We start from the raw sequence: 13,828 nt of genomic DNA on the forward strand, positions 1-13,828 counted from the left end.
AGATTTAAAGTCAAATCTTTGCATGAACTTATTAGGAAAAACGGAGTATTTTTGTGTACAATAATATTTTGCACACTTAAATAATCACGAATGACTGAAATTGTCAGTGATCAAGTCTGTTCAAATTGACCTCTTGAACGATCATAGATTGAATTTTGTTCTGTTCTTATCTATTTCTATGTTTTTAAATGATCTTTGTCAATGTTTGGATCAATCACAAGAATGATCTTTCCATGAAAATTTGATTGATCTGATTCTGTTAAATTGATTGATCACTATTATTATGTATTTACTCAGAAATATATTCTTTACTCTCTCTTTTTCACTGAATGGATTGGTTTTGATCATTTGATCTTGATTGATCTGTGGCTCTACACTGATCAGTCTGAATCTACTCTTGTTGATGATGTACTGGTAGTTGATGCGAGAGATACCTGGGGGGAGGATCCTGTAATATTCAAATATTAATTTCATAATGATCCTTGTGATCAATTATAAAGGAATTGAGTTTTTGCCACAAACTAAAATCTTCTGATTCCAATATCTTTGTAATCTTATGGTGCAAAACTTTGATATTTCAAACTTAGACTAGTTAATTTATAAGTATTAAAAGTTTGAAATATCTAAGGTCTACGACATTGTATTACAGAGATAAGAGATTAGAAAATCAGAGTTTGCGCCAAAAACTCAACTCCTTTGCACAAACATAAACATAAAGAAAACATGATTAAATGAAATAATGAAATATCAAAAATAAGAAACTAAAAATTATTTAATTCTGATCTGATTCCGATTCACATAGGTTCCCTGGAAACCTCTGTATGTTCAATAATGTATTAGAACTTTATCATCTTCTCTTTAACAAATCTTTTCATTTGTGGTTTATTAATGATAACACATTTCTGCTTAATACATCTTTAATTGAGCAAATTATTAGAATTAAACAATTAAAATTGAACACTTGAAGTTACAACGACCGCTCATTTTCCCAATAATAGCGCTCCCTGTGTTTGAAAGAATATATGTTATGAAGACTTCTAAGAAATAATAGAAAATAAAGATTATCCAAATCTAAAGAACAATAATCATGCACACTTTGTTTGTTTGAATGTTTGTCTGCTTGTTTGTATTCAATAAACGTCAAAACTGATATGATACCTCACAGGACCCCAGGGAAGGTTTATTGATTATCAAAATTTCAAAAATTAGCCTCCAGCAAAATTCGACTTCCATTATATTTTTAAAAATCGCGAAATTTTTATAAATCCGTGAGATTTTGTTTTACAATGTATACAAACAGAAAATGGGTGCGAATTTAAAAGATGGGCGCGAATCGCCCTGAAAGCCTAGTTTGATGAAAAGAGAATGAATAAAACTATTGTGTGGAGTTCCTTTAAGATAATTGATAGTAAGTAATAAATCTAGATTTGTACTGAAGGTTTAGATGTGTTTGCCCGGGGATTACCAGAGATAAGTACAAAAACTGAAATAATTTGCGCAGTGCACCAGATTTGGTATTTTTCATTTTAGATTTGATAAAAGTAACAGATTTAAATTTATTTTATGGTTTCTTGTTCAGAAGAATATATTTGTTGCTGTCAGGAATTTCCATTATATATTTATTATTTGGCTCGGTCATATTGAAATGTCAAGTTTAATTTTAAATAAAAAAAATCTTCTACTTTTTATTTGAATTCTCTTGAATGTCGTTCTATTTGAAACAATTTGGAATATTTAGATTGAGAATCCATTCTTTGACAATTCTTTTACCGAAAATAACTTCTCAAATTAGAGAGGATGAGCTTTTCAAAACCAGGTTCAGCTCGAGATAAAGGGACTGTAAGCGTAATTTCAAGTGACCCTCTATGCAAAGATGGCAATGTCCGATTCATAAAGGGTATCCTTGATACCTTAACTTGATCAATAATGCGGAAGAAATTGTTATTTTTTCGGAAGTTTCGAAGTGTTTGATTCTGATATTTCTTATACGTTTTCTTGCGGTAGAAATGCACAAGTTACTTTCGTAATTATTTTTTTTAATTTTAAACAAGCATGGATATCTAATTCATAATAAAGCTGTTCAGTTAAGTTAAGTTTATTGTCTGGAAATTGATGATCTTTAATCGTGATTTTTTTTAAATGACAAGATTTATAATTAAAAAGTATAGATTATTTGACTACCTGTTGATCCATGCATATCCCTTCCTACATAACCAGAACTTGATCTTAAAATAAAACATAACTTTATTATAGGCAATATTTATATCGCGCATTTTTAATTCCGGCAAAACAGGTTTTATGATTTTCGTGGATTTTCATATCTTAAATATTTTTCGACCAAATAAAATACACACTTTAATTAAATAGTTAATTCTTTGAAATATAATTATTTTTTTGAGATTTTGAAAACTTTGAAATTAGTTTATTTGAAATCAAATATAATTAGGTCTAATATTAACTTATGCTTAATAGTTTTTAAATGAGTTATCAATGTATCAGTGATTGTTTTCAGTAGATTTTATCCGGAAGATTTTTGGGCAAAAATTCTTATTTATGACGTGTTTTCTTGTTTGTGTTTTTATGACTTAAATAAGTTCCCTGTTATGAATCACTTTGCAATACATCATTAGTTATAAAATTTGATGTATTTCAAAATGATTAAGTATCCGAAAGTAATCAAAGTTAGTTTAAGTGTGATTAGGTTGGATTTTATTTTATTAATTAATCACAGTTCTGAATTAATTTACTTAATTTATTTTGCATATTACAAAGAAGACAAGAAAGAAAGGGAGGGGGGGGGGGTAGCTCACTTGGAATTTCAATTTGATTAAAGATCATTTCAAATTAAGGTAAATTCTACGTTATATTCAAATCTTTTATTTAAAATTTTTTCAATCATAACTGAAAACTCATAAATCAAAACTAGAAGAGCTTTAAGGTCGCGTAGTATCAGTAATTTTCTTTCTGATTGGGCTGTAAAGGATTTCTCGTATAAAAATAAATTTAAAACGCATAATTTCCTAATTTCAAATGTTGGATTTCATTAAACCTGTCTTGCTGATCATAGATGTGTATAAGAGCCAGTGATCAATAAAAACCTCTGTTAAGCATGCGTAAAAAAAGATTTAAAATAATTTCGCGCATGTTTTCGACACTTTCCGTAGATTCATACCGTATCATATATCTCAAACAAACCATCTAATTCATAAATATTATAACATATCCCGAAAAACATTGGTTAAATTACATTCTTTTCATCAGGATTTAACCACAGAACAGAGATTAGAATAGAAGGAAAATATAACTATCCCTGACTATCCCTTTGGTATGAATTTGTTCAGTCTCTTTGAAACTGAAAATGAGTTTAAGTGTACAATTCATGTAAATGTTAACAAATTATTAGCAGTACATCACAATAAAACAGTATGGTCCCAGAACATCACAATAAAACAATATGGTCCCAGTACATCACAATTAAACAGTATGGTCCCAGGAATGTAAAGTAAAGCTTATGACAGCTTGTAAAATGCATTACACGTTGTCAGAGATTTGATTTAGAGAAAATTAAATTATTTTCAAGAAATTATTTTCTATAAAAATATGTTCCAGGACCCAAAATGTTATACATCACAAATGTGTGATGTACACCTGCAGTACGGAAACAAAATAACGGTCTTACACTTATTCTATTTGGAATTTTTCATATTTCCAAAAAGTACCATAAGTTTTGAGATTTTTGGATAAATGGAACTGTAGGCGTAATGTTTAAGTGACCCTCCCAGCAAAGATGGCAATGCATGACAATGATTTACAACCTTTTTGATCAAAAATGTGGAATATAATGCCTCTTTTTTACTCGAGAAGTTATTAATTCTGATAATTTCTTCACCGTTTCTTATAAGCAAGAAATGTGCAAATCACTTTTTCAGGGAAACCACAGATGCAAAAAAACAGTCCCTTCAAGTGTTGATCATCCAGTGCCTCAAAAGCATCTTTGAGTAGTATGGAATGGTGATCAATTGATTCAAAGAGTTATTTGCAACAAAAAAGTACCGGGGTAAAGGATGAAGCGATTGTATTTACTGATTTACTGTTTTCTATTCGATGTATCTATCACCTTGAGAGTCCCAGTAGGTCAGGATAGAGAGGAGGAGAGGAGGGATGAGAATGTGATGAACCAGGGCTGGGGGCGGATGGTTCATCCATACTTTCCAACTTCTCATTCAAGCTCATTCGGACCTGAGAACGGATAGAACAAAATTAATCCAACAAAGATTACAAGTTCAAGTAAATCATAGAAAAATAAAAGTTACAAAACAGTAAATAACCCCCCGTCACCATCCTCACTACTGGTCTGGTTTGAAAAATATGATAAATGGGAAAGTAAAAGTACCGCATCAAGTTTTCTTTGAATCTCTGATATCTCCCCTTCTATACCACTCTCAGTTCTATAATAATACAAATATTAATTATTAAATCATTAGAATTAGTGTAGATTAAAAATATGACAGTTCGAAATAAATAAAGGAAAGAACATGATAATAACACAATGATAGAATAATACAATGATAGGATAATACAATGATAGAATAATACAATGATAGGATAATACAATGATAGAATAAAACAATGATAGAATAATACAATGATAGAATAATAAAATCTATATATAAATTTGGCTTGTCTGTCTGTCTGTTTGTTTGTTTGTTTGTATCCAATAAACGTCAAAACGGCTGAACCGATCGGGCCCAATTTTTTTGTGGGACATCACGTGACCACAGGGAAGGTTTATGAATGATCAAAATTTCAAATATTTGTCTCCATCAAAATTCGATCTCATTAAATTTTTGAAAATTTTGAAAATCCGCAAAATTTTTTTGTGAAAATCCGCGAATTATTTTTGTTTTGTTTTACGATGTACACAAAGAGAACATGTTCACAATTAATCTAGAAGATGGGCGCGAAGCGCCCTATAAGGCTAGTAAAATAATAAAATAATACAATGATAGAATAATAAAATAATAAAATAATACAATGATAGAATAATACCATGATAGAATAATAAAATGATAGAATACTACAATGATAGAATAATACAATGATAGAATATTACAATGATAGGATAATACAATGATAGAATAATACAATGATAGAATAATAAAATAATAAAATAATAAAATGATAGAATAATACAATGATACAAATGATACAATGATACAATGATACAATGATAGAATTTATGATGAATTATGAATGATGAATTAAATGATAAATTATGAATGATGAATTATGAATGATGAATTATGACGATGAATTATGAATGATGAACTATGAATGATGAATTATGAATGATGAATTTTGAATGATGAACTATGAATTATGAATGATGAATTATGAATGATGAATTATGAATGATGAACTATGAATGATAAATTATGAATGATGAATTATGAATGATGAACTGTGAATGATGAATTATGAACAATGAATTATGAATGATGAATTATGAATGATGAACTATGAATGATAATTATGAATGATGAATTATGAAATATGAATGAATTAAAAATGATGAATTATAAATGATAAATTATGAATGATGAATATATGCTTGATGAATTATGCTTGATGAATTATGAATGATGAATGATGAATAATGAATAATGAATTAGGAATGAGGAATGATGAAAAATAAATACTTAAAAATAAATGAATTATACCTAATTTGTTCTTCTTTGACCTCAGCAAGTTTTTTCTCCAATAATTTCATCTGTTCTTCAAACTAATTAAATATATAGTTTATAAAGTACAAAACCTATGTAAAGAAGTAAAGGAAAAGTACAAAGAGTACATAGAGAAGAAACAGAGGGTGAAAAGTACAAAGAGTACATGGCGGAGAAAAAGAGGGGAAAAGTACAAAGAGTACATTGCAGAGAAAAAAAGAAGTAAAAAGAGTACAATGAGGAGAAAAAAGAAGAGAAGGAAATAAGAGAAAAATTGAATAAAGGTCTCAAAGAAGGATAAGAGTGTTAAAATAAGAAAGTAGTAAAGAGGAAAAGGGAAGAAGAAAATTTAAAGTTCGAGGAAATTATAGGAATATATGGAGGTAGGGTTGAATTATAGGAATATATGGAGGTAGGGTTGAATTATAGGAATATATGGAGGTAGGGTTGAATTATAGGAATATATGGAGGTAGGGTTGAATTACGTGTGGCTTTAATGGATTCATCCAAAAGGAAAATATTCTGTCACAAAAGTTTTTCCAAATAATGAGATTAATATTTTATACGCGTGTAATTCTATCATAGTTTTCCGGGTTTTCTTCACATCTTTGGAAGTGGCTATTTTAAAGGAATTGTACAGAAATTTAATAATTATATTTTTTTATTTGTGACACAAAAAAAAGCATATCTTATCGTCAATGCGACTGAAGTTCGTTAACCAAATGTTCAATGGAGATCCCAGATTTTCAATTGCGACCCCAGATTTTCAATTGAGACCCCAGATTTTCAATTGAGACCCCAGATTTTCAATTGAGACCCCAAGATTTTCCTTTGAGACCCCAAGATTTTCCATTGAGACCTCAAGATTTTCCATTGGAGACACTGTCCTTTAACTTTTAATTTTGAGCCCACTTTTCGTTTTAAGCCCCAACGTTTCGTTTTAAGCCCCCACTTTTCGTTTTCAGCTCTACTTTTCGTTTTAAGCCCCCACTTTTTGTTTTAAGCCCTCACTTTTCGTTTTAAAACCCCACTTTTTGTTTACACCCCAATTTTTATTGGAGATCCTTAATGAATATGTTGGGGTCTCCAAATAAATTGCTAGGGGTCTCTAATGAAAGTCTGGGATTCTCCAATGAAAATCTGGGGTCTCCGATAAAAATCTGGGATTCTCCAATGAAAATCTGGGGTCTCCGATGAAAATTTGTGATTCTCTAATGAAAATCTGGGATCTCCCATGAAAATCCGGGATTCTCCAATAAAAATCTGGTGATGAGACGTCCATGAGGGTCTCCAATGAAAGGGGGTCTCCTGTAGTACTCCAATGCTAATTAGGGTGGGTCTATTTTTCACTTTTTCTTCCTTAGTGTGTGTGCGAGATATATGCGCCTAAATATTCTCAAACAATTTTCAAAATAATGGCGAGCTGAGAGATATTTTTTTTAAAATAGACCAGAAAAGTCACTTAAGATCGAAAAAAAGATCAGTCTTTTAATAATATAATAATATAGCATATCGTTAAATATCTCTAACATTATTAACTGTAATCATTGCTATGAATGAATAGCCAAATCATTTTGTAAAATGAAATGCCTATTTCGTTTATAACTAGTAACATTATATGTAAAATGTTGTAAAACTAACTATGTTTACGAAAATGAAAAATATTCTGTGTTAAAGGTATTTTAACACTGAATTCAGAAAAGTATATTTCAGTTAAAAATAAAAAACTGGTTTTTTGGTCATAAACCTAACAAATTCATAATTATTAAAAATAAAAAGGTGGAGAGTTATCAGTGGCTTCAGCTGCAACTTATGATACCCATATCGATATACTAACTCTCGGTCTCAGTTCGCCATTTTTTTAATTTGATTATTTTTAGGGCGAAATTCTTAGAATAGATAGGCGAATGTATATCACTAAGGCCCTAGGCTGGCTCCAAAGCCGACCCACATTGCTGATGATTTTTTTTCCCAGACTCATTAACGATTGGATTCCCCGTTTAGATGAATTTCTACTTTATTTCCAATTTTGTCGTCATTGCACGAAAAGAAAATAAGGTAAATACATATTAACCGTGTATAAAGGAGCTGCTAGCGTAATTTCAAGTGTTCCTATATCTATGCAAAGATGGGATTGCCAGATTCACAACGGTACCCCTGAATCCTTTATCTGATCAATAATATGGAAGATATTATCTTTTTTAGGTGAAGTGAAAAGGCTTTTATATGTTTACCTGGAGTAAAAATGCTCTAGCCACTAAAGTATTGAAACCACAGTTGAAAATAATCATTTTTAAAAATTATAAACATTGCTTGTAATCTTATTCGCACTTGATCAGACAAAGCATTTAATTTAATGTTGTGAATTGATAATTGCATTTTTATGAAGGGTTACTTGAAATTACCTTTACAGTCCTTTTCAGAAAAAAAGAGATTTTTACAATCAATGTCGTTAGTGCACAAGTCCATGGTCAAAAGCATGAAAAAAACTATAATATTGGCGCTCAGGGACATTTTTAAAGGGACCGTAGACGTATTTATAGAGTGGAATGTCAGATTCACGACGGTACCCTTTCCACATGAATAAGATATCATTGATTTTCTACCTAAAACTTCTTATTCTTAGTTGTGGTTTTTCAAGAAAAGGGACTCGCGGATTTACGAACCAGAGAAAAAAGTAATTGAGGGGTCATGAGAATTACGATAACATGAGATAAAGGTGAAATATCCCTTTTTAATGTTGGTTTGTATTTTCATGTAAAATGTCTTTTCTGTAAATATTAAAAAAGAGCGCAAAATCATTTTTAAATAAAAAGTAACGTTTTTATGTCGATAGTTTTTTACATTTTTTATTGTCATGTTTTTTTACCTTGTCAACAACCTGTTTGTTCAATCTTTTCTTCTCTTTTAATTCTTCTTTCTTCTTCTCTAATTCCTTCTCTCTTCTTTCAACCTCCTATGATGGGTCAGAAACAAAATAAAAAATAAAATCGATTTTTGTTTGTTTTTATATTTAAAAATAAAAATCAAGAATTATTTATAGTCATATTAAATAACCTTTTTTAACAAAAAGATGGAGATTTTTCTCTTTCGGAATTATTTTTAATTTAAAATGTGGTTTAGGCGTACACGGAAATTGTTGATTTATGCAGCAGAAACAAGGAAGGGAATCAAACGAATTTATCTCTTTCCAACTTTTATGAATCAGACAGCAAATTTTCGCGCACAGTCCCTTTAATAATCTAATAATGTCACCTGTTTCTCTAGATTAACGAGGTTTGCGACGAACTCCTTCTTCCTGATGTTGAACTCCCTCTCCTCCTCCTCCAACCTTCTCCTCAACCCATCCTTGTCCCGGACCAACCTACAGGGCAGATAATCATTTTTTATTTTTCAAAATATATATTTCAGACAATCCTTGAAAAAGTCAGAAAAAGAAGGTGTTTTGGGAGGAAAATACCAGAATTCCACTAGAAGGATTGAACCAAAAATTATGGATAAAATACGCCAATTGAAATGTATTAACAAGAAAGTGTAAATAAAGCAAGTGTGTATATTAACAGAATGTATCCCCTCTCCAAATAATTGTTTAAAAGGTTTCCATGAATAATGAATTTTAGTTTGATGGAATCTACGACGTAAATAATTTGATCGAGTGTTTAGCTAGAACTTAAATGCTTTTTGGAATAGATTATAATTACTCAAAAATTCTTTATAATCTAATTGATTTATCATCATCAACCTCTCCCAGGTGAATTGTGGCCCCACCCTCCTCCTCCACCCCCCAGACCAACACCGTTAAACAGCTTCTTCATCATTTAACCCTGCAAATGATAGTCAACATTACGATGAAAAATGTGGTGGGCATGTTTAAATATTCATTGGATCTTCAAAAGGCTAAACATAAAACAAACAAAAAATTTAGTTTTACACAATTATAAAAAAAATCTTTAATATTCTTGGATTCTAAAACATTATTAAACATTTTGATAAGATTTTTTCACCGTTAATCGTTTTTAAATTTTAATAGCAAAACTCATGCCTTCGTGATAAACGGCCTAATTTGGATAAATGCCATGAGATTTTTTACCACTTTTTACCTTATCTGCATTTTTCATAAATTCCTTCATCAAAACATCATTTTAAAACAATACTAAATTAGTCTCTGAAATATAAAATAGCAGTGCACATAAATTGTTGTTAAAAAAAGAAAAAGGATAAATATATGTTTTAATTATAATTTCAATGTCAAGGTCAATCTCGACTGATAATAACACATACAAATATGTAATTAACTATTTATAACACTATTATTTTGGTTCGCAGTGTTATAAAGTTTTTGGACAGATATTTTCTCTTTATCGAGAAAACCAAACCATAAAGCAAAACTCTATATTAGAACGTTAGTAAACGCCCCCCCCCCCCCCTCCCCTCTATGGCAACCTTTCCCTCCCCACTACCCCTCTCCAATTCTTTCGATTCGTCGTGCCGACTAACCATATTTGAAAACATTTTTGTATGAAGTTGTATCATTCACGTCGACATTATAAATAAACAAAAACAATTGTTAGAAAATATATATATAAAACACTAGTGTAAAGGTTTTTAGTTAAAAAGTATGTGAACAAAAATGAAGGAAGGGGGTCTGAGAAATCATCGACGATGTATCATTTATGACTAATTCTACTCATACAACACTTTTAAAAAGTTAATTTTTAAATAGAAATTTTTTAAACACGTCCAGAGGGCTGTCGTGGACATTTTAAGTGTGGTTTGTATGATTTGCAACAACGCCCTTTAAACCTTAATCCAAGCAATATATAATGTAAAAAAAACTTGACACTTTTCTGAAGAAGAAATGCTACTCTATATATGAAGAGTCACGTTAAATAGCGTCTACATTCCCTTTAATCAAATCATACTAATGTAAATTCGCGAGCTCAAACACAGGTGCGCGCTGAACGGGTCAACTTTATAAACTAACTTGAGTTTAGTGTAAGGTGTTGCGTTGGCCGAGGGGGGCTGCTANAAATGGGGGGGGGGATAACCAAGGGAAGGGGACATCACATCACACCAAATACTGTAAAAGAAGAATATTTGTATTTCAATCTGATTTTATAAATTTTTTCCTTGCTTTTTAATCTTCGGTCGGCTTTCGAACTTTTTTAGAACGCTTTCGGGCCTGAGAACCCCTGAAAATAGATTTCACTGATCCAGTCAGAAATATTTTGTAGTTTTGACGTAAGTTTAACCTTTTCCATCCATGCACCCATTCTTTTATTTTCATTAGAATAAAATGCGAAATTGGTCATTTTCAGTCGACTGCTATTTTACTTTTTGTTATGATTCGGTAAACATTGGTGTATTAAGAGCCTATGACAAGCTAGGGTTTAACTTATAGAAAACATGATACAAAATTTTAAAAATTGGAGAAGTACCTTAAGTCACGTGTGAAAATACATGGAAAAGGGGATTTTGAGGACTATCCTTTGTTTTTTAAAGATGGAGGGGGGGGGGGGAATAAATTGGGTTCACTTAGAAATTAAAAGTACAAAATTAAAAAAACATTTCTCACTGATATATGGAGAAATCTGTGTGAAAAATCTGAAAATACATATAACAGAGAAAGAAATTGTTGAGGACTAATCTTTGCTTTTTTAAGATGAAGGGGGGTTAGTTATGGTAAAACTAAGAAACCATGAAAGTACAAAATTGAGATATCTCACTGAAATGGAGAAATAAGGGATTGTTTGTGGACTTCTGTAGGTTTATGAGAGAGGGTAGAAAGGTGGGGGTAGTGGGGGGATTATAAGATGGGGATCCCTAACAAATTTTGCAATATTATCGAATGATTAGGCTGTCACATCACATTTTGCAAACTAGTAGATTAATATCTAACTGATCAATTTCTCAACCCTTTAATTAAAATATTATCACACAAATTTTTAAAAATAAAAAATTGCGTGACAGATCTCTCATTTATAAACGCAAAAATTCTGCATTCTGATAGCTAGCTAGTGAAATTAAACAATCCGTGGGAAAAAAACGCACAAAATCTCCAAATGTTTCAAACTCCTAGACATTATAATTCTTTTGGAAATTTTCAATGTTATTTGAATATAAGATCTCTATATCAGATCTCTATATCAGATCTCTATATCAGATCTCTATATCAGATCTCTATATCAGATCTCTATATCAGATAATTGGATAAAAAGGAATGTGAAAAACTTGCAGAAAATAGTTAACGTTTCAAAATGTCTACTGAAATGTTAGGTTTGTGAAGAAAAAGTTGAAAAGGGGATGAAATTGTCATCATTAAATCATTTAACCAAAGTTTACACACTATAAAAACAGGACACAAGTAGTATACTGGACAAGACAGGACAGGATACGACTTGAATGTACTCTGCAAAGAAAGATGCAGGACAGGATTTTTTTAAGAACGGAACATTAAGGACAAAACAGAACATTAAATGACAGGACAGAACATTGAAGGACAAGAAAGGACAGGACAGGACATTAAACGACAGGACAGAACATTTAAAGCCAGGACAGGACTTAAAGAAAAGTACAGAACATTTGAAGCCGGGACAGGGCATTTTAAAGGACAGGACATGCAACAGTAAAGGAAATAAAAGGAAAGAGAGAAAAGTTACAATACAGAATGGGACATTTGTTACGAACAGAACATTAAAGGACATGACAAAACAAAAATATCTGTATATCTGTATATCTGTATATCTGAATATCTGTATATCTGTATATCTGTATATCTGTATATCTGTATATCTGTATATNCCCCCAGGATTCTAGGGGGGGGTAAATAACCCCAATAACCCCCCTTATGTCCGCCACGGGTGCTGTCACCAGCCTAAAAGTAGCAGGATCCCTGTCGGTACAACACGTACTGAACATAGAGCCGACCCAGTACGTTTTATGCAACAAATTTAGCCTGGATGGATCACAGTGATGTCCCCCCACCCATAAATCTGTTCGGAAGTTTGTGGTTTGTATTATTGTATACTTAATTTTCCAAATATAATAAAAAATCTGTTCACAAAAAAACGATGAAAATATAAAATTCGTTTAGGTGGTGCTCTGCGAAACAAAAATGACTTTTTCATAGATTTTTCTTTTAGTTGATCAAATATTCAGTTTTCATCTATAATATTGGGGACTATAGTTTCATATTTAATTGGGGGGGGGGGGGTGAAACCCTTTTCCCGGCATCTGAGGATCTTGTGAAATCTGTAAAACTATAATTGTAATCACCGAAAGAACTGATTTCTTGCTACAAACTTTAATTTTTTAATCCCAAAGTCGACTTTGCAGTCTGATGGTGTAGACCTTTATTTCAACATTATTTAATCAAACAGAATTCATAGTTTAAAATATCAAAGGTCTGTCGGGTCGATAAAAATAAATTCAAGTTTGTATGTTTCAAAGAAATTCTTACTCGTTCTTTAAATTACATACCTCTACTATACACTCACCTTACAGCTTAATGATCATTATTTTTTTTAGATATTGTTTTTTTACATTGATTTTGTCATTGTTGTGTAAATATTTCCCAAAATGAATTTATTTAATGTGTTCTTTGTTTCGGACTGATTGTATATATTTGAGTTTTTAACACTGAATGTAATCCGGTTCATGTCCATGGAGGAATCAGCTGTTTTATAATTACCAAATATGCAACTGCAACATAGTAAACATCAGGAGTAAAATTCAGCAATTCTTAGTCTTAAAGACAGAGGCGAACAGGAGGGGGGCTGTGGGGTCTCTGCCCCTCCTGGAACATTAGAATCTATGGTTTCCAGGGGGGTTTTAGGCCCAAACGGCAACAGGTACTGAGCCTCCTGATTTAACACTTTCGTAAATCGTCTAATAATTGACAAACGCCACAGGATTTTTTTAGTCTTGGGGAGAGGGCGGGTTACAGTACATTGAACACCACCAATACAGGTTGTACATTGAACACCACCAATACAGGTTGTACATTGAACACCACCAATACAGTTTGTACATTCAACACCACCAATACAGTTTGTACATTGAACACCACCAATACAGGTTGTACATTAATTTCATTGCATTGTTTA

At 31.4% G+C, this 13,828-nt stretch overlaps 1 protein-coding gene and 1 long non-coding RNA gene across 2 annotated transcripts; both read right to left on the minus strand.

Moving 5' to 3' along the window:
* Nucleotides 1–272: 272 nt before the first annotated feature.
* On the minus strand, nt 273–9,104 carry LOC111704271 (uncharacterized). Its single transcript, XM_023476475.1, has 7 exons — nt 8,979–9,104; nt 8,593–8,679; nt 5,721–5,782; nt 4,394–4,448; nt 4,118–4,239; nt 2,182–2,225; nt 273–448 (listed from the first exon to the last, which is right to left on the minus strand). Exons 3-7 carry the CDS (start codon nt 5,768–5,770, stop codon nt 381–383), a joined length of 339 nt encoding a protein of 112 aa, XP_023332243.1. The 5' UTR covers nt 5,771–5,782; nt 8,593–8,679; nt 8,979–9,104; the 3' UTR covers nt 273–380.
* A 364-nt stretch (nt 9,105–9,468) lies between these two features.
* LOC111704272 (uncharacterized) lies at nt 9,469–9,865 on the minus strand. The gene is made up of 2 exons (XR_002765790.1): nt 9,824–9,865; nt 9,469–9,547 (listed from the first exon to the last, which is right to left on the minus strand). It is a non-coding gene; the product is annotated as an uncharacterized LOC111704272 (long non-coding RNA).
* Between the last annotated feature and the right edge of the window lie 3,963 nt (nt 9,866–13,828).

This window comes from Eurytemora carolleeae, unplaced genomic scaffold (genome assembly GCF_000591075.1).
Source record: "Eurytemora carolleeae unplaced genomic scaffold, Eaff_2.0 scaffold581, whole genome shotgun sequence".
NCBI lineage: Eukaryota > Metazoa > Arthropoda > Copepoda > Calanoida > Temoridae > Eurytemora > Eurytemora carolleeae.

Bases quoted from the DNA above. Each gene is read 5' to 3' on its own strand.
- LOC111704271 (XM_023476475.1), bottom strand. From the start codon at position 5,770: ATGAAATTATTGGAGAAAAAACTTGCTGAGGTCAAAGAAGAACAAATT. The intron at 4,240-4,393 runs GTACTTTTACTT...ATCCGTTCTCAG, and splicing joins TTCAAAGAAAACTTGATGCG to GTCCGAATGAGCTTGAATGA. The intron at 2,226-4,117 runs GTGATAGATACA...TTTTATTTTAAG, and splicing joins GACCTACTGGGACTCTCAAG to ATCAAGTTCTGGTTATGTAG.